General features: G+C 60.5%; 1 protein-coding gene across 1 annotated transcript; it reads left to right on the plus strand.

The window, feature by feature from the left end:
• Positions 1 to 9,979: 9,979 nt before the first annotated feature.
• CDC42EP1 (CDC42 effector protein 1) lies at positions 9,980 to 17,946 on the plus strand. Its single transcript, XM_050915386.1, has 3 exons — positions 9,980 to 10,100; positions 13,510 to 14,409; positions 15,470 to 17,946. The coding sequence occupies exons 2-3, from the start codon at positions 13,968 to 13,970 to the stop codon at positions 16,276 to 16,278; spliced, it is 1,251 nt and encodes a 416-aa protein (XP_050771343.1). The 5' UTR covers positions 9,980 to 10,100; positions 13,510 to 13,967; the 3' UTR covers positions 16,279 to 17,946.
• Positions 17,947 to 18,420: the final 474 nt, after the last annotated feature.

The following is an 18,420-nucleotide window of genomic DNA, read 5'->3' on the forward strand; positions in this document are numbered from 1 at the left end:
GCTGAATAAAACAAGTAGCTGACCTGCAGCCAGAGGAAGGCAAATGGATTAAATGAGCAGGGTCATCAATCTGGATTAGAACAAGTCAGACAGGGAAGATGGGACTGTGCAGAACAGAAATCAATATGTCTAGATAGCTTTGTAACAGCCAGCTGTTCCTCTGCACTCCCACGCGTACCAGTTACCTTCTCCTCTCCATCTCACCTATGTCCTCCCCTAGACCTCCTCAAACAGTCACCGAGAGGCCCTTTCCATCCCAGCCTCCCAACTCCTTTATCATCTATGTGGACACCCACCTAAGTCAGAGCAAACAAAACACGCCTATTCCCCCTCCAGCAGAGCTCCAGCCTCATCTCCAGCCTTGTGGGATGTCAGGTTTCCGTAGACAAGAGACATCGTCTTCTCCAAGAAGACTCCACTGGACTACAGGATCATCAGTGGTCCTCTGCCCAAAGCTAGCCAGCTGCCCAGACCAAGCATGTTTCCACCATCTCATATGAGCACTAGCTTAGGATGGGAGCAAAGACAGACCAGAAGGCAAACCCTACCTTCTGTTTGCAGGGCAGCTGACGTCGAAGACACCAAGACAGTGAGAATCACCAGCACCAGCTCAGATGCCATCATATAGACGAGCAAAATGACTGTGAGCAGTCTGAATTCAGAAGAATAAATTGCCACCAAGAGATTAGCTACTTAGCTGGGAGCTCTGCTCAGCCCACTTCAGAAATACTCTGGTCCCTCATGCAGCTTCGACAGGAGGGAAGGAAGGAGCATAGATGGAAAACACCACTTCCATCTTCCCTTCCTCCTCCCTGAGATGATCAAAGTCCCGTATGGCTTCTCTCCTGAGCTGGTACACAAACATGCCCCAGGGTCTTTGGCAGCCAGAGTCCCTAAGAGTCGCTGTCAGACTGAGACTGGCCAGATGTTGATGGAGAAGAGGCAGGAGGGGGTGATACCGTCCCATAACACCCATGACACTAAACATGTGCCATATCAGGGAAAGGGACAGGGTTCATGTGTTGGGGAAGGAAGATGCTGCTCTTTCAGACCTACCAGCAAATTTGCTCCATAAAGCAACAGACAACATAAATTAAGTCGCAAAAAACTCCCTTCTACTACAATAGTTGGAGCTTTGAGGGCACAGGTTGGCGATGTACGTGGAAAGGCATGTTGGCTTTTCAACCTGCAACCCATCAAAGCTCCAGCAGCAACTGTCAGAGGACAGATCCTTGTTCACCTGTGCACCTGGCCTTGCAGTTCATGGTTTGGGCAACAAACCCCAGCTTGGTGGTTTTCTAGCCCCAGGAATACCTGGCTGCCCTAGGGAGGGCAATGCAACTGCAAGAGAGGGAGGCATGCTGAGACTTTGCTGCGGTTTCAGTAGGCCAGGACCAGGCCAGGGCCTTTTCCCCTTGGCTGGAGAGCAAACCTGTCCAGGACACACACAGGGAAAAGAGCTGAGCTCATGCTAACGAGGGCAAAGTCTCTCTGGAGAGGGCAAAGAACAGCCAAGTGCCACCAGCACTTGTAACACTGCTCCAGAGCCATAGGGTGGCACCACCCCACCGTCCAACCCCTTGGGGAAGGAGGTGGCTGGGCAAAGCCCAAAAGCTTTGGGTCAGCGTGGCCTTATGCTGGAGTCCTTGCAAAGGGAAGGATGTGGGGAGCCAAAGGCTGTGCCTGTTCCTGCCACGCAGACCTGCCAGGGCTCCTTACTCCTGACTGCTGAGGCCCTTCCCAAGCCTTTCCACTCCAAAGATGCTGGACCCACACCAACATGCATCCACTCCCCTCCGCCGCCCTGACCTACACTGGGCCCAGCTATTCTCATCCTACAGCTGATCAGAGATCGCTGCTGCACTGAGCCAGGCCCAGGCTTACCTGCGGGACAGCAAAGGGGCTGTAACTCCTCTCTGCTCTTGTTAACACCGCCTAATGGGGTGTGCTCCAGGGCATCTGTCAGAGGTGGGTCTGCACAGAGCACCCCTCAACCCACATTCAGCATGGCCCAAGGACTAACCAAAGCTGAGACCTGACAAACTTGGTACAGATGTGACCTAAGCCAAAGCACTTAGGTGCCATCAGTGAAGGCAAGAGCACAACATCTTGGACCTCATTTCCTTCTCCGCATACCACCATGGCCACACCAGATGCCCTGCAGGATGTGACCCTAGATAACACGGGAGGTCTTGCAGCCCTTCTGCCTGACACATGGGATCCATGCTGGAGCTGTCGTGGCTGAACGTGGTGTGATTTGTAACCTTCCCCTAAGCACTCCTCCATGCCTGGTGTCCCCAGAGCTCCCCACTCCTGTGTCCCAAAGCCAATATACCCAGCTACCTCCTCGTCTTGGCCCGAGTGGCTCTTTGCCCTTCAGACCGTCCTGCAGAGACCAGCATCAGCCAAAGCCAGAGACAACCATGGGAGGAATCAAAGCCTGGGGTGCAGCAGGAGCCGTGCCTCACTTCCCAGGAAGCCAACTGCAGCCTCCCCCCTAGACCAGACCTTTGCAAGCCCCAGGAGCGTAACCCCAGCCCCCCCTCCCCGGGAGCTGGATGCCCATTTCCCCAGGGAAGGAGTCGCGCCCTGCCCCAGGGATGCGATCCCCAGGCCGAGAGCCGCAGACAGACGCTAGCTGGAGCCCGCCCAAGAGCAACGAGCTTTCCAAGTCCTTTCCCTTTCTTGGGGGTCTGGTAGTCACATAAACAGGAAAAGCCTGGCCCTTCCCCCTCCCCTTCCACGGCTCTGCCTCCTTCTCCTCCTCTCCGGCGGGCGCCGGCATGATACAAGCCCCAGCGTTGGGCTGCTTGGCCCCCACAGGAGAAGCTGCCGGCTGGCCCCTGACCTCCAGGCTCCGCATTTCCTGTGGCAGCCGAGGAGGGAGACGAGGCCCCTTCTTCCAGATGCTGGGGCTGGGCGTAAAGGGGCCTCTGCGGGCCAGCCCGGGGCGGGGAGGAAAGGTCACGGCGGTCCTTTGCCAGCAACCCGAGGTCCGAGGAGGCAAAGATGCCAGCTGCCCTGGGAGAGGTGGGAGCATCGCTGGGACAGGGAGCCTCCGGCCGAAATGACAGGGCGAGGGCCACGCTCCCGCCCCGGCCCTGCAGCCGGCTCTCCAAACCCTTCTTTATCTCCTGGCTCTTATTTTTAAAAGCTTTGTGGCCTTCCCTCCTAAAACCAAAGGCAGCCACGCCGGGTCGGGGTGGCTGCCCAGGAGGAACCAGAGCTGGTGCCTGCAGGAGAAGGGTTCAGATCCTCCTGCAGCTCACACCCGTTGCCCTTGCAGAGCCCAGCACTGCTAACCCTCGGGCAAGCTAAGCCCAGCTGCAGGAATAGGTGCCTGTCCTAAGATGAAAAAGCTGGGACTACTGCCTAGGAAGGTCCCCTTTACCCCAGGTCCCTCTAGGGAGGACTAAGCTAAGACAGGCATCCCCTGCCCCTCTGCACGTCTCCCATGGTTCATCACAAGGAGCAGGACTGAGATCTCCAGAGGGGAGCAGGGAGAAGAACCAAGCCTTGCTGAAGGCATTCGGCTTCAGAGGCAGATCCCCGTCCCTGGGGTCCCGGCCCATGCTTGGGCTCTGTGCCAGCCCTGGCTTGTAAAAGCCCAGGATACTGGCCAGATGTGATGCCCACTCTTCACAGCCTGGCAGGAGGTGCCGGATGCCTGGGGAGAGCGGGGAGGGGGGATGGCATCCCGGATGGAAACCTCTGGCATGCCTCTGCGCTGATCTCCACTCTGCCCTGGAATGCGCCCGCCAGCAGCATGTGGGAAAGTGGAGTCAGCAGAGACCTTGGATGTGTCAGCTCCCCGGCTGAGTAAACAAGAGGAGCCCTGGCAAGCGTTCAGCCCCAAGCATCTGAGACCTTGAAAAAAGGGGGCTGGAAACGGGGAGATTCTTCTGTCCCCTCCTTGCTCAACCCCTGCAAAATATCTCCTAACCTCTCCCCTACCTCAGGTGCTAACGCCACCTCCTCTCACCCCTAACACGTCTGGAGAAGTGTGGGGAGAGACTCTCCCTGAGGCGTTCCAGCACCCGGCTGTCAGATCTAACACCCGGGGAGGAAAAGGCCCCTGGGAGAGACAGTGCCACAAAAGGAGGGTCTGGAGAAGAAAGAGGTGGGATAAAAGGATTTATCACCCCACCCCCCACACCATGCACACCCATCCATGCCCCTTGGCCATCTCCCAGACAGCAGGGAGCACAGAGCATGGAGAGAGCTTCCACCAGCAGTACTGGCACTGCCTCGGCGAGCGCAGTGACAGCCAGGACAGAGAGGCACGCTACATCTCCCAAATAAATACCTCCCCAGCTCCAGCTGGGGACATTCCCACCAGGGGATGCCAGCTCCAGCCACCCTCCCTGCAGGTTTCACAGGCTCAAGGAGAGGCTGCAAAACAACAGGTTTCCCCAGTGCTGGTTGGAGACATGCTCCCACCGCTCTTCGGGTTGCCGGCGTTGCCTCCCTCATCTCCTCCATAAAGTGCGCCCATGCGAGATGGCCCCTCATCCCCTCTCCACCCAGGCACAGGAGCCTGGTTTGGGGTCTGGGGAAGAGGGATGGGGTGGGGAAGGTCCCTCCGCATCCCACCGGTGGACCCCATCGCCTCCTGGGGGGCGAGCTCCCGTGGCGGCGGTGCTGGGAGGCTGTGCCCGCCTTCTGGCCACCGTCCCGCGTCCCCTATCGCTCCTCGGCAGGCGCAGACTCCCAGAGAATGAGCCATTGTTCCCCAGCCCTGCGGCCTCTTCCTGTCCCCGTAGGGCTGCGAGACAAACAAAAGCAGAGCCAGACACCGTGGGGAGGAGGCTGGGCCCGCTCCCCTCCTCCAGATCCCGCAGCAACCCCACAGGCAGGCAGGCAGGCAGACGGATGCCCGCCTTGGAGGAATGGGCAGGGACACCCCTATTTTTAGCTGCCTCTGCATCCCCACCCCCTTCCTTCCGTGGGCCAAAAATACATGGGCTGGATGGACAGGCAAAATCATTATGATAAAAGAGTTGTCCAGGCCTTGTGTCCAACCACTCCCCTGGCTTTCACCTCTTCCCTTTGACCAGGACAGGTTCCTCACACATGATCTCCCTCTCCCGCCATGGATGACTTACCTCTTCATCCCCATCCCTCATTTCCTATATCCCCCACATCCTCTCTCCGCACATCGCACCCTTCCTCATCCCTGCACCCTGCTCCCTGTCTGCTCCATGGATGCATCCCCCATCCCTTGATGATCCCCTCTCCCATGCCACGCAAACCCTGGGGACCTACTCCCTTCTCTTGAGACCCCCCAGCTCCTCCTTTCCCCAAAGCACCTTCCCCCACCTCCTCACGCAATTCATCTCCAAAAGGCTCTTTGCCCCCAGAGTCCCCCCAGTTTCCTGCTCCTCACCCCCATCCCCTGTGCACCCTCCCTCCCCCCCCCCGCATCCCTCCTACCCTCACCATCTCCCCCTTTCTCTCCTCACCCCAGCAACCTCCATCCCAGCTCCCTCCAGCCTGCACGGGCTTTAAACTCCTGCAGATGTGCTACCCCTCCTTATCCTGCCGAGGAAACATATTTGGGGGAGGGCAAACGGACCCCCAGATGCCCCCGCACACAGAAAGCTGCTTCTCCAAGCAGCAAATTGATATCTGAGCCCCCCTCTCCCAGTCCCTCCTGCACCTCCTTAAGGTCTATGAAAAGGAACCGGAGAATCAAGTGGTGTTTTGGGGGGTTTGTTCTGGGGAGATGTAATGCACATACCTAAAAAAATATATATCTATATATTTTTACATCTCCTTTCCCAGTGCCCGGAATCACAGAGGTGTTTCCAGGCCACAGGCAGCTGTTCCTGGATTGCTTCTGGTTTATGCAACTTCCTCCCTCCCCCAGCCGTGTCCCACCCCCCCCCTTCCCTCTCCTCTGTGCCCAAGGGAAAGTCGGAGGGAGAGCACAGATCCGGGTCTGTCCCAGGGTCTGTCCCTCCATCCTCCCTCCCACAACACTCCCCAACACCCCTACAGCACCCCACATCCCCAGCCAGCGAACAAGACCAGCATACGAGGAGGAAGCCAGGGAGGGTGGGAGGAGGAAGAAGGATGAAAACATTTGGGATAGGAGGAGATGGGCAGAGGGAGGGAGGCAGCCTGCCAGCAAGCCTGGGAACTCATCCCTACCTCCTCCCGGGCTTTGGCAAACCCCGAGGCTTTGAGTTCCCAGCCCAGCTCCCAGGGGAAAAGCACCCCCGCCCCCCCTTTGCAAACCCCACAAGCAGGACGTGGTCAATCCCGTTCCTTCGGCCTCCTGCTGCTCCAGGAGAGGGGAGCTGGAGGAACTCGTGGGTGAAATTAGAAATGGGCTTTTACAGAGGTCAATTCACCCTCTTCTAGCATGAGTGGGTCTAACCCGACGCTGCTGCCTGCCTGGTGGTGCTCACCACAACCCACCCACTTTCCTTCCCCGGTGCAGCACAAGGATGCCAGTAACCGTACCAGTCTGATCCCTCTCCCCGGTTATCACAAAGGCTATGGGCACAGAGCAAGGGACCCACAGCACAGCCCCGAAAATGGGCTGAGCCCGGCCTAGCACATCCCTGGCGGTGCTGCTGGAGGAGAAATCATCCCGGTGAAGAAACTACGGGACGTGAGGGTTCCAGTGCTCACAAAGCCAGTGCTGGCATCAGACCAGGGATGCTCTGGGCAAGACGTTGGGTGCCTTACACCTATCCCTCGCCCTGGGGTGTCACCTCCTGCCACCACCCCAGCTTGCTCATCCTAAAACCAGCTCTGCCTCCAGCTTGTCCCCAGGGCAGCGAGACGCAGGCTGGAGGCAGTACCGAGGGCCATGGGCTGGGAGCAGGGAGGGAGGAGCTGCATGAGGCCACGCCGGGATGCATGGTGCAGTAGGGGGCCCTTATGGACCCCCCTCCCCATCATGGCAGGGATCTGTCCCCCACCCCACTGCCGGCAGTAATTCCCATACCCGTGCGGTATGCACCCTCGCGGCTGCCGTGAGGAGAATGGAAACATCTGGAAGTCACCCGCAAACGAGCAGCACTCCCAGTTAATGAGGAAATATGAGCCGGAGACCCTGGGCAGCAACAGGATATCTGCTTCTTGTGCACCAACCAAGGCACCCCCTTCCCACCGAGCCCCCTGCTTGCCCTCCTTCCCCAGGAAATTTCCAGCATTCCCCGGGAAATTTCCCGGGGAAGGAGGGCAGGCGGGAAGGCAGCGAACAGAAATGGCAGGGAATAGAAACCCAGGGGTGAGTGCCCCATCCACAAGTTGGGATGCCCCTGTCACCTTCCCTCAGCTCCCCCCAGGCACCAGGGAAACCGAGAAGGGGGACTTTTCTTCTCCAGAGAGGAGTCCTGCATCAGCCTTCTTCGAGCATCGGGTCTGCGAGCAGCAGGGGCTGCAAAGTGAGATGGGAGGAAGGACTGAGCACCTGGAGGTGTGGGGCAGAGACCTCAGCCCCCCTCATCATCCCTCCATCCCTCTCTCCATCGCCATTGCACTCAGCCACCTGTAAGACCTCGGCCCCACGCCAGAGGGATGAGTGCTGGGAAGAAGAGGGGATGCAATTTGCACAGCCCCATCTTTGATGTGGGAATCAAAGCAAATCCTCAGCCAGGAAAGCTGCGGGGCCACTTGTCTGCTCCCATGATAAGCCCAATGGCCGGTCTCTCTGTAATGGTGAGACTGGTACTGCTGCCTGGGGCACAGAGTTACAGATGGGATGAAAGGTTGGGGTGACTGAAGGTAAATGAGGTAGCCAGGCTGGGAGGGGTCCAGGCATTTGCTCCTGCCCAGGGCACCCATGGGTGGTACAGAGGCTCTGCAGCACTGTCCAGCCCCACAGCCACCTCTCATTTATCAGCCAAGATAATAAGGATAAACAGGCCAGGAGGCAGGATTGTATGGATTTGCTTTCCAGGCAGCTGTATATGAAAGAAGGGGGTCTTGGGAGGGTGCAGCCTCTGCTAGGGTACAGCTGGAGGGGCCGCACCACCTCTGCTCATACCCAGGCAGCCAGAGGCCAAGATAGGTACTGAGTCCTGGAGCTGGCACATACCCTGGAGGTCTCCAAATCACTTCAGTGCCAGCCCCAGAAGGACAAAAGTCACAGTCTGGCTGGCACGGCCGCAAGACCACAAGGTTTGGGGAGGGGTACTGAAGAGGGGGGATTTCCAGTTGCTTTCCTGGAAATGGAGCCCATCCTGGCCCGGAGCACAGAGATGCTTGAGCAGGGGCGAGGAGGAGGAGGCAGTGGAGAGCTGGCCGCCCCGCGAGGAGCGGAACGTGGCCCCTGTCCCATCTGGAAGAGATTTGTTCTGCATTCCCCGGCGGAGGCGGCTGCCATCGCCCAGGCTCCGCTCCCTGCCGCAGCCCCCACTGCAGGGCATGGGGACGGGGGCGAGGGGAGTGAGGGGGAGCCCCTCGGGCTGCGGGGGAGATGCCCTGGCAGGCCATGCAGAAGGAGGAGACCCAAAGAAACGGTCTTTTTCTGCCTCTCCCACCACCCCCATTGGCTTCCTCTGAGCGGGACATGGGGAAGAGATGCCTACCATACCTCTGGCAAGCAGGGAGGATGCAGGTCACGATTTCTCCTCCTTTCCCTGCTGGTGGCACAGCTCACCCCCCCCTCAGACCTGAGTTCCCATCTCCCTCCAAGACATAGACCCACTTAGAAGTACCACCAAAATGCACAGTCCATGTGCTCTTAATTCCTAATGGAGAAGACCTCCACAGAAGGCAGAAACCCCAGCTATCCCATTTCACAGAGGAGAAGCCTGAGGCTGAGAGGCTGAGAACAGTGCCAAAACCCTACTGCTGTTTGGCAAACCTCTGAGCAATAAGGTGCTCCTGCCTGGGCACCCCAGCACAAGCCACCGGAGCCTAGCGAGAGGCCAGGCTCCATTTTGACATCTCCTCTGCAGACATCTTGTCATCCCTTCAGCCAGGCCCTGCTTAACCCCAACAAGTCTCATCTCGCCTTCGCAAGCGGAGACACCTCCCTTCTCCTCCACAGGGCCCTGAATAGGTGCTTGTGCCTGGCCAAGTGCTCCCCAGCAGAGCCACTGAGTCTCGACTGGAGGCCATGAGGGTCACCGATGGCACTGGCGATGCTGTGCCCACCAGCAGGTTGCCCCTCATTGGCACTGATAGGGTCTTCCGCCCTGTGACCATCAAGGGACAAAGCAATGAAGCACGATGCCAGAGGGATGTGGTGTCCCATGTGTGGGCAGAAACCCTCCCTGATGCCACCAAAGAGCACCTCCTTGAATTTACCCACTGCCACCCCCTCACCCTGGTCTGACATGCTGCCGCTGGTATGACGGTTGTCCAGACTCTGTAATACTTGTCCTGACCCTGTAACGAACGCCAGCCTGGCCCACGCAGCCTTCGGGGAGGCTGTTATCCTGCTAAAGCTCAACCCAACACTACCCACGGGTCCTGGCATGACCACCCACCCCCAGACCCCATTCCTGGTTGGCAGCGGTACTCTGCGGGCACTGGGGACTTCCCGTCCAACATGGGATGGGATGACCCTATGTGATACCTGAGGGGTCACACACACACAGGAGGCAAACTCCTTTCCTTTGCCCCCTGGCTACGCTCCCCTAACCGGGTTAGCCAGCAATCTGGGCTTCCCCCTTCCCCCAAATTCACTGAAGCGGGTGCCCGGGAGCAGGAGGCAGCTGATGCCGGCAGACGGGAAATGGCACTGGGGAAGTGGGGAGGAGGGGGGGAGCGGCAGAGAAGTTCCTGAAGTTTTCTGTCCTGGATAGTTGGAATAAATCTCATTTTCTCTGGTCTCCTTGCCGAGGCGAGGATTGGCTCGGCGGTGCTGCAGCCCGCCCTCCTCCTTCCCACGTCCCCTCCCCGCCAGCTTCGCTCCCTCTCTCCCGTGGCATTGGGGCGTCAGCCTGGGAGAGCCAGCCTTTGGGGGGACAGCTGTGGGAAAAGGGAGGGGGGCATGCTTCCCCTTTCTCCCCTCCTCCACTCTGGGACGCAGTGCCGGTAGCCCTCGGAGCAAGTGACGGGGGCCCACGGGGAGTGTCTCCCAACTTCTCGGCCGGAGGACGGGGAAAAAAAATAATAACCCTGGTTCGGAAGAGGTAAATCCTGAAAGTTTTGATTCCTCAGTTTGTAGAGCTGGGGGGTTCAGGAGCAGAAGGAAAAGGGTGGAGAGGGTGGTCAGAGAGGGAAGAAGCGGGAGGGGTGGCAAGGCGATGGAGACGGGGAGGACGGCGAAAAAGAAAGGGAGAAGAAGGCAGGAATGCAACAGGAAACCGGGAGGAAGGAAAGCGGGAGTGAGGAGAGGGGAGACAGGCCGGGGGGGGGAGCCAGGAGAGAAAGGGGGCGAGAAGGGGGTCCCAAGGATGGGGGAAGGCAGCGGGGCACCCCCCTCCCACACCTCGCTCTGGATACCGCTCGAAGCCCCACAGGCTCTCAGCGCCTCGATTTTGGGGGTTTGGAGGAAGAAAGGGAGCGCTTTTGGGCAAGGGGACAGGGAGAAGATGGCTGGAAACCACCCGCCTTTGGAGCCCCAGCCTCCCTCCACGTCCCAGCATGTCTGCTTGGAAAAATACCCTTGTTATACAGAGAGATATAACTATATATATATATAGCAGCAGGCAGCACGGGAGTCGGACTCAGGCTTGTCCGCCTACTGCCCGGCACTGCTCCAGGGGAGCTGGAAGAGGCCCAGCCCGGCCAGCCGAGCCCCTTTCCCCCTTCCCCAAAAGCCTGTCCCTGCCCACTTTCCCCATCTCAGAACAGTGACCCAACAGGGGAGCCTCTGCCTCCCTTCCTCCGGGGAAAGGGAGGTTTTTCGGCACTCGGGAAGGCTAGGAAAGCCTTCCTGGCCACCCACAGCCATTTCCACCCGCTCTTCCCCCTGTTGAGACCACCCCAAACATCACCTCACCCTCTTTTGGAGCATGTCCCCTTTGCGAGGGGGTGTGTAAGGAGAGGAGAAGGAGGGAAGAGGCTGCTTTCAGCAGCTCCAGCCAACTAGACATCTGGATTATTTTCCCCCCCTTTCTGGTTTCCGCTCTTCCGAACAAGCAGAACAGCTCTGGCCATTCCTGGCGAGTGGAAAACCAGTGGAAACCAGCTGAACTCAGGGGGGGAAATGGGGGAGGCCAGGCTGGGAGGAGGAGGAGGAGGAGGTGCCGGCGGTTGGTCTTTGAGGGCAGGGGGCTTCCCAGAAGAGGTGAGAAGGGAGCCAGGGAGAGGATGCCGGGGAAGGGGAGGTCGGGATGGGCTGCGGGCTCGCTGTGCCTGGGGCTGGCGAACGCGGCAGGCTGCCGGATGGAAGCGGCGTCTGGACGGACGGGTGGCCAGACGGGGGGTCCCCTTGCCCAGTGGAGGAAAGGAGAGCGCACGGGTCACCCTTTGCCCACAGAATCACGAGTTTCCCTGGCATGGAGGAGTCTGCTTGGGCGGAGGGGAGGGCTCAAAGGGGCACAGCCGGCAGGGAGAAGCACCAGGGGCAGAGGGAAGGAGGAAAAAGGGGGAGATTGGAGGGAGAAAAAGCCCAACAGGCCTGCCAGAAACCTGCCATCCAGGTAGGGTTGGGCACCAGTTGCCTCCCTCCCTCCCTCCCTCCTCTCCCAGCGCCTGCTGCCTGCCAGCAGGCAGGGAGAGCCGGGGCCAGGAGGTGCTGGCTTGTGTCCCTGTGGTGGCCAAGGGACAAGGAAGGAGAAACGCTTTCCTCCTCCCAGCTCCCCACTCAATAGTTCCCCAGGCAGGGAGCAAGGCGATGCTCTCCTCCTACATCCCCCCTTCCCTCGCCTCCCCACCCCATCCCCAGGGTGATGCCAGCCCCAGACCCCCAGGGGTCTGCAGGGCAGCTTTGCTGTGCGGGGACCTGGGGTGGGGTGGGGGGGTCCACCCCTCAGTGTGCCCAGTGCAGCACATGCTGAAGGGCACAGTCCCCGCTTTGGGTTTCTCAGGGGCTCCAATGTGCAGAGGGAAAGGAAAACTCGAGGGCTGTAACTCGCCTAATACCCTCTCCTGGGGTCACGCGCCTTCCTGGGCGACTCGGGGACAGCTCAAAAATGGGGTCACATCTCTCTCCCTGTGGTCTTGAGACCCCCATTGTGCTGCAGGGACCACCCCAGTGGTTTCCTTGCACTCCTGGAGACCCCTGATGTAGGCTATGGGTGGGCTTCTGCCAGAGAGAGGAAATTGCTCCCCAGTTGTCCTCCCATCCCAAATCTGCCACGTGCCTGGCCTGTCCAGGCTGCAAGGCAGCACCACATGGCCTCTGTGAGCAGGAGGCAGACATGGGCTACGTAAGCCAGGGAGCTGGGGGCCAGCAGGAAGCCAGCCTGCCACCATCCCGCTGCCACCAGCCACTGCCACCCTGGGAGGCAGCCAATGGTGCTGGGAGCTGTCGGGGGGTGGTTTGTTTTCCCTTCCCCAGGCATTAACCCCTGGCAGATAAGAGGGGCCCCGGGTGAGCAAACAAGGCCAGGGCAAGGCGAAAACATGTGTAGCCAGCCAGGAAAGCAGCTTCATGTCCAGGGCTTCCCCCTCGCCAGGGGCTTTGCCACCCTGGCACTGCCTAACTGCTCCGAGGTGACCCGGGGACAGGTGGGGGAGGCAGGCGGCATGGCAGGGGGAGATGGACAGAGCCATGCAGCGATGGGGTCCCGGCACACAGGGACAGAGGGATGCGAGCCTCCTGTGTCGCCTCTTGGCATGCTGTCCTCCACAACTGGCCCTGCTGAAGGGACCCAGCTCCATCCTGTTCCCCTGGCCCCTGAGTGGGGACTGAGCCCAGGAAAGGACATGTCCCAAGGCAGGCACCTGGACCACTGATGCTCTGAGGTGCCCCGCATCCCGAATCCTCTCCTTTCCCCAGCCTGCCCTCTTCCTCTTGCCACACACACCGATGGGGGATCTGCTGATCTGAGTGTCCTCCCCAATGACCAGGGAAGGTCATCGCCCTGTTGTTGTGAGCCCAGCCGCTGCCTCCCCGCACCCCCAGCTCCCTGCTGCTCCGACGTGTCTGCCCAGCACCCAGGGACCCAGCCAGAGGAGGACAAACCAATACACAAATATTGCATTTTCCCTCCCTGCCACCCCTCCTCCCCAAGAAACGCATGGTCCCCAGGCCTCACCCTCTCCCTAAGGGTTCATCCAAATAGCAAACATGAGGGAGAGGTTTCTCGCCCCGGGAGCCCAGGAAGCTGGGCAGGGCACCACTCCAGGAGGAGGTGCTGCCTGGGAGGGAAATCTGCATTGCTGCATGAGTCCAGCAAAGCTGCTTTGCAGGCAGGGGAAACTGAGGCGCACCAAGGGAGGTCAGAGGGGTGAGGGAGAGCACGTGTTTTGGGGGGAAAGTCTTTTTATTCCTCCCCAAGAGGAGTGCCAGGCAAGGGAGACAGCTGGTAGCAACCTCCCCACCGTTGCTCATGCACCGCCTTTAACCTCCCCAGCCAGTCCCAGGGGTACAGCCGCCGTGCTTGGGAAAATCCTCTCCGAGGGCTTCACTGTTCCTCTTATCTTGTTTAGGTGGCCAACGAGGGGACCAAGGCACTTGCCCTTCTGGCCCACCCTGAGCTCCCGTCATCCACTGCCCCATCCGTGACCGGCTCCCACTCACCCGGCGGTGGCAGAAGACGGTGGATTAACCCCTAAGCCCGTGGCCAGACGCAGCTTCCAGCAGCCTCCACAGCACCGGGGGTGGCCCCAGACACCCGCTGGGGACATCTCTGCGCCACCGTCCTCACCACCGGGGACACACCCGCTGCGGGTGATTTCACGAGCGCAACGTAGTGCAGGGAAGCAGGGGTACAGGCACCCCTTCCCACTTGCTGAAAGCCAAGGTGACGTGAGCCGTTCCCCCAAGAGCATCGAAGCAGGAGCGATGGGGAGGCCGGGAATGTGACAGGCCACCCCAGTGCTGGAAGCCCAGCAAGGGCTGGTTTTGGGGGCTTTTTCAAAGGCAGGGGCGAGGTGAGGGGTGCAACATGAGCCTGGGGAAGCTGCCGGTGCTCAGCTGGGTGTCGGGCTCCCACGGCAAGCGGCGGCTGAAGTCGGAGCTGACGCCGGACATGATCAGCCCGCCGCTGGGGGACTTTCGGCACACCATGCACGTGGGGCGCGGCGGGGACGTCTTCGGGGACACCTCTTTCCTCAGCAACCACGGCGGGGCCGACACGGCCAAAGCCAACAACTTCTTTGCCCGGACGCTGCGGCACGTCCGCCGGACGCCACTGAGGAGCCGGGGCAGTGGGGGCCAAGCAGGGGCATCGCCTGCCCCCCCGGCCGTCTCGCCCATCATCAAGAATGCCGTCTCGCTGCCACAGCTCAACGAGGGGACATACGACGGCAGCGGCGGCCGGGGCTTGACCAGCAAGTTCTCCTTCAAAAGTGCCTCCAACAGCTTCTCCAAAACGCACCAGGCCTACGGTGAGTGAAGCGCGGGGCAGAGGCTGGTGCCCAGGCGCGGTGCATCCTCTGCAGCCCTTCTCCATTGCCCCATGCCTCAGTTTCCCCACTGAGGGACTTTAGGCTCTCAGCAGAGGCAGGACATTTAAGAGTCCCCAGTCCTGGTAATCCCTGAGAGGAGATAACTCTAACCTTGCTTTCAACCGTGGTCCTTGCTCCTGCCCTTGGAGGGTCTCCTCCCAGGGTGCCCCCCAAAGTGGGGCATGGATGGTTTCTCCTCCTCTCCCTCCCCCATAGCCCCACACAGCCGGCAGCCTGTGTGCAGTCATTGTAAGGGGGTGCCCCCCATCTTCCCCCAGCCCTATGCCTTCCACATGAGCAGCCTCCCTGAGGAAGCCAGGAAGGTGCTGGGACAGTGGGGCAATGCCCACACCAAGGTTGCGAGGTCAAGGGGACCCATGGCACGGCCTTCCCCACCTCCAGGCAGATGCTCTAACCCTGTCCCTAGCTGTGCCAACCCCTCCATCTCCATGTGCTCCTCAAGGGACTCCATGCCCCCTTCCCCATTGTGCCCATATCCCTCCCTGCTGGCCAGGGTCCAGGAGGGGCCTTTGGGGAAGGGTTGTGGGAAGGACGGGACGGGACAGCTGGGTGGCTCTTCTCCAGGCTCACAGAACTGGGCTGTGGCTCAGCTTTCCCCAGGGAGGGAGGTCTGGAGCAGAGGGTCTCGGGGCGGGGGCGGGGGCACGGGATCTGGGGGTCCTGCAGCAGCCGGGGGAGGTGGCTGGGCTCAGAGGGAAAGGCAAGCTGAGGCAATGCTGCCATCTCCTGGTCCCACCTGCCTGGCTCAGCCCCCACTGGTATCTTACCAAGCCCAGAGCCCACCTGGAGACCCTCCGCTGTAACTCTGGGCTTTGAAGGTGTCCACACAGACACTAGCCTGTCCTTTAGAGGCCAGTGCCACCAACTGGCGTGACCTGTGCCACTTCGGTGGCAGTGTCCCTTGTCCTCTGCAGATGTAAGGCAGGCTTCCTCCCACCTAGCCATCCCCTCCTCACCAGCCATCCCTTCTGCCTCACAGGGCTGGAGTCCGGGTTTTGCACCATCCCTCGCGTCCCTCGCTTGGAAAAGGCCCAAGAGAGCACCTTCCCCGGGGAAGCAGAGCTGAAGCGCTCGGACTCCCTGCTCTCCTTCCGCCTGGACCTGGGGCCCTCCCTGATGAGCGAGCTCCTCCAGGTGATGAGCTTCTCCGAAACCAACGGGAGCGAGGTGGGAGAGGATGGCCCAGACCTCCCGTGTGGTGAGGGGACCAAGGACGGGGTCCCTCCAGCATCAGGTGCATCCCACGGAGAGGACAAGGCAACGTCCAGCTTCTGGGACCACTCCAGGCAGAGCAGCCTGTCGGGGGCCAGCTCGCTGCTGGGACTGTCAGTCCATGCCAACGGAGAGGCACACGCCATCGAGGGCACTGGAGAGGACCCTGCCTGGGCTTCAGGGCTGGGGGCAGCACCCAGAGGGACCCCGTGGCAGGGGCACTGGAACGACTGCACCATCGAGGCAGGAGAGTTTGACCGGGCAGCCCAGGTCCTGGCCCGCCATTACGGTGGGACCAGCACCCCGCGGAGCTCGGAGAAGGGCAAGGGTCCCCAGCAGGCCCGGACACAGACCCTGTGGGAGAGCCCCAGCAGCAGCTCATGGCGGTCGCAAGTGACAGGGGAGAGCCAGTCCCCCAAGGCCACCTGGAACCAAGGAGAGGAGGAGGAGGAGGAGGAGGAGGAGGCCAAGCTCTCCAGCTTGCAGGAGGGGTACGCTGGTGCCCGGGGGAGGCGCAGCAATTCCTTCGAGTACGCCGATGAGGAGGAGGAGGAGGATGATGAAGTCAAGGTGTGAATGGCCATCCCTCCTGTCACGGCCCCTGCCAGAGGCACCAGTGCCGGGGTCTTCGCCCTCCTCCCTGTCCCCCACCCTCAGGCACCAGCATCACCAGCAGACCCAGCAGGCGACCTCCTTGCCAAGCTGGGGGCACTGGGGGGCTGGAGGGGAGCAGGAGGAGAGCCCGTCTCCTGGGGGCTCCCTGGGGCTGGGCCAGGCTGCTGTGGAGGGCTGGTGAGTGCTGTGCATCGCAGCGCCGGACATCACGGCCCTTTGCCAACCTCACTGCAATTAGACGCCAAAGGGACATTCTTATGTGCCAAAGAAACTCTAAACCCCTTCCTACCCCATCCCGTCTCCCCCTGGCATCCTCTCTCCCATCCCTCAGCCTGGCCCCACCAGCATCTCCAGGCACATACCCTGTCCTCCCACCAAAGCCCCCAACCACCCCCTGCACTGGCATGCGTGCCCTCCCAGAGATATTCCCACTGATAGCTCTGGCACGTAGGGGATGGAGGTCTCCCCAGCTCCAGCTGGTTCAAGACCCTCCCGTATAGCACATCTGTCTACCAGAGGAGGTCAGCTGGGAGCTCAAGGGGCAGGCAAACCCCACAGAGCTAAGCTTTCTCTTTTCCCCTCCCCAAAAAAAAGCCGTGAGCTCAGCGTTCAGGAGGTGAGAGCATGCACAGACGTAATCGCAGGGGTCTTTCCACTTGCCTCCTGCTGCTGAGCGTCACTCAGGACGGCTCCTTTTCCAACCCCCGCCCCCTCGCAGCAGGGAGGGGAGAAACTTCTTGGCTGGCTGGAGGCAGAGGCGGGGTTGTCAGGTCACCAAATTCTGCAGCTTGGGCCTTAAAAATCCCTTCTTTTCCCCCCACCTCAGAACAAGGAGACTCCCACTCTGCAGCCACTCGGTCTGTGCCACCTCTTCTCCATCCTCGCCCCCTCTCCCCGTTCCCTGCGCGCACACCCCTCTTTCCAGCATGCCCCTTCCCAGGGGTATGCATGGAGGACGGCTAATGCCCCTCGCTGAGTGGCCCTGGGCGACATGGCCTCCCTGGAACGAGCTGCCCCCACGCTGCCCCGCGTGCAAACTGGCCCTCACAGAAGCGCCTTTGTGCCGCAACGTGGAGCCGAGATGCTCGGGGGCTGAGGTCACCAGAGGGACCCTCACAGGACCCCTCTTGTTCTCCAGGACAGGAGGGGGTGTGCGGCGGGGGGAGATGCTGGGCCGTGGCCACAAGGCTCCGCTCCCACGCAGCTCACCCGCCCCCGGCTGCTTCTGGCAGGGAGCTCTTCAGAGCAGAATAAAGAGGCTCCAGCGTGCACGCGTGTTGTACATGGGAGTGCCGCTGGCAGTCAGGCCATCGAGGTTACAGGCAAGCCCATCTCCCCCAGCCTCCCTGGGCGGCTGCCTCATGCCGGCCGGCAGCAGCAAGCCGGGACAGGCAGCAGCTTCAGGGAGTCCCCAGCTCTGGCTACTGGCACCCAGCAGGATCAGCCTTATCACCCCTGCACCCTCCGGAGCAGGGACTCTGGCTCTCAGGACAAGCTCCCCCACCCTCTGCTTTCCAGACTGTAACACAAGCTCCAGACCAAAGACCCACATCCGTGGAATATCCTTTCTGCCTCCACTCTGTATCCCATGCACTTATTATTGTCCTTATTAAACAGTTTTGATACTAACTTCTCCTCTGGTGCCTCCTCTCAGTTGCAGCAACCTTATCATCTTCCTTGCTATGTCTGCTGGTGCCCCAGCCACAAAATCCCACCCTCTCCACTCTCAGCAGGATTTTCCAGCACCTCTGGGATCCCTGGATTAACTAGCCCGGTACTTTCCCGCTCACCGTGGCTAAAACACAAAGTAACCTCCCATCCACCCAACCCCACGTAGCACGCAGGAGGGTGCAAAGCTTCCTCTCCAGCCCAGCAACAATTCATTTGCAGCCTGAAACAGATCGGTACCCTTCCCAAAGCTGGCTTGGCTACAGCCCTTCCAGCCCATCAGACATCCTCTGCCTGTGCGCTCGGGCAGCAGCAAGTCCCGCGGGTTGGGCAGCGAGGAAGTGGAGAGGGAGGGCAGGGGCACTGCCGCCTTGCCTTGGACCAGGCTCTCCGTAAGATGTTCTTCTACTCTGCTCTCCTCCCACCCAGCCTAAA

The sequence above is a fragment of the Gymnogyps californianus genome, chromosome 1 (assembly GCF_018139145.2).
Source record: "Gymnogyps californianus isolate 813 chromosome 1, ASM1813914v2, whole genome shotgun sequence".
NCBI classification, from domain to species: domain Eukaryota; kingdom Metazoa; phylum Chordata; class Aves; order Accipitriformes; family Cathartidae; genus Gymnogyps; species Gymnogyps californianus.

Bases quoted from the DNA above. Each gene is read 5' to 3' on its own strand.
- CDC42EP1 (XM_050915386.1), top strand. From the start codon at position 13,968: ATGAGCCTGGGGAAGCTGCCGGTGCTCAGCTGGGTGTCGGGCTCCCAC. The intron at 14,410-15,469 runs GTGAGTGAAGCG...TCTGCCTCACAG, and splicing joins CAAAACGCACCAGGCCTACG to GGCTGGAGTCCGGGTTTTGC.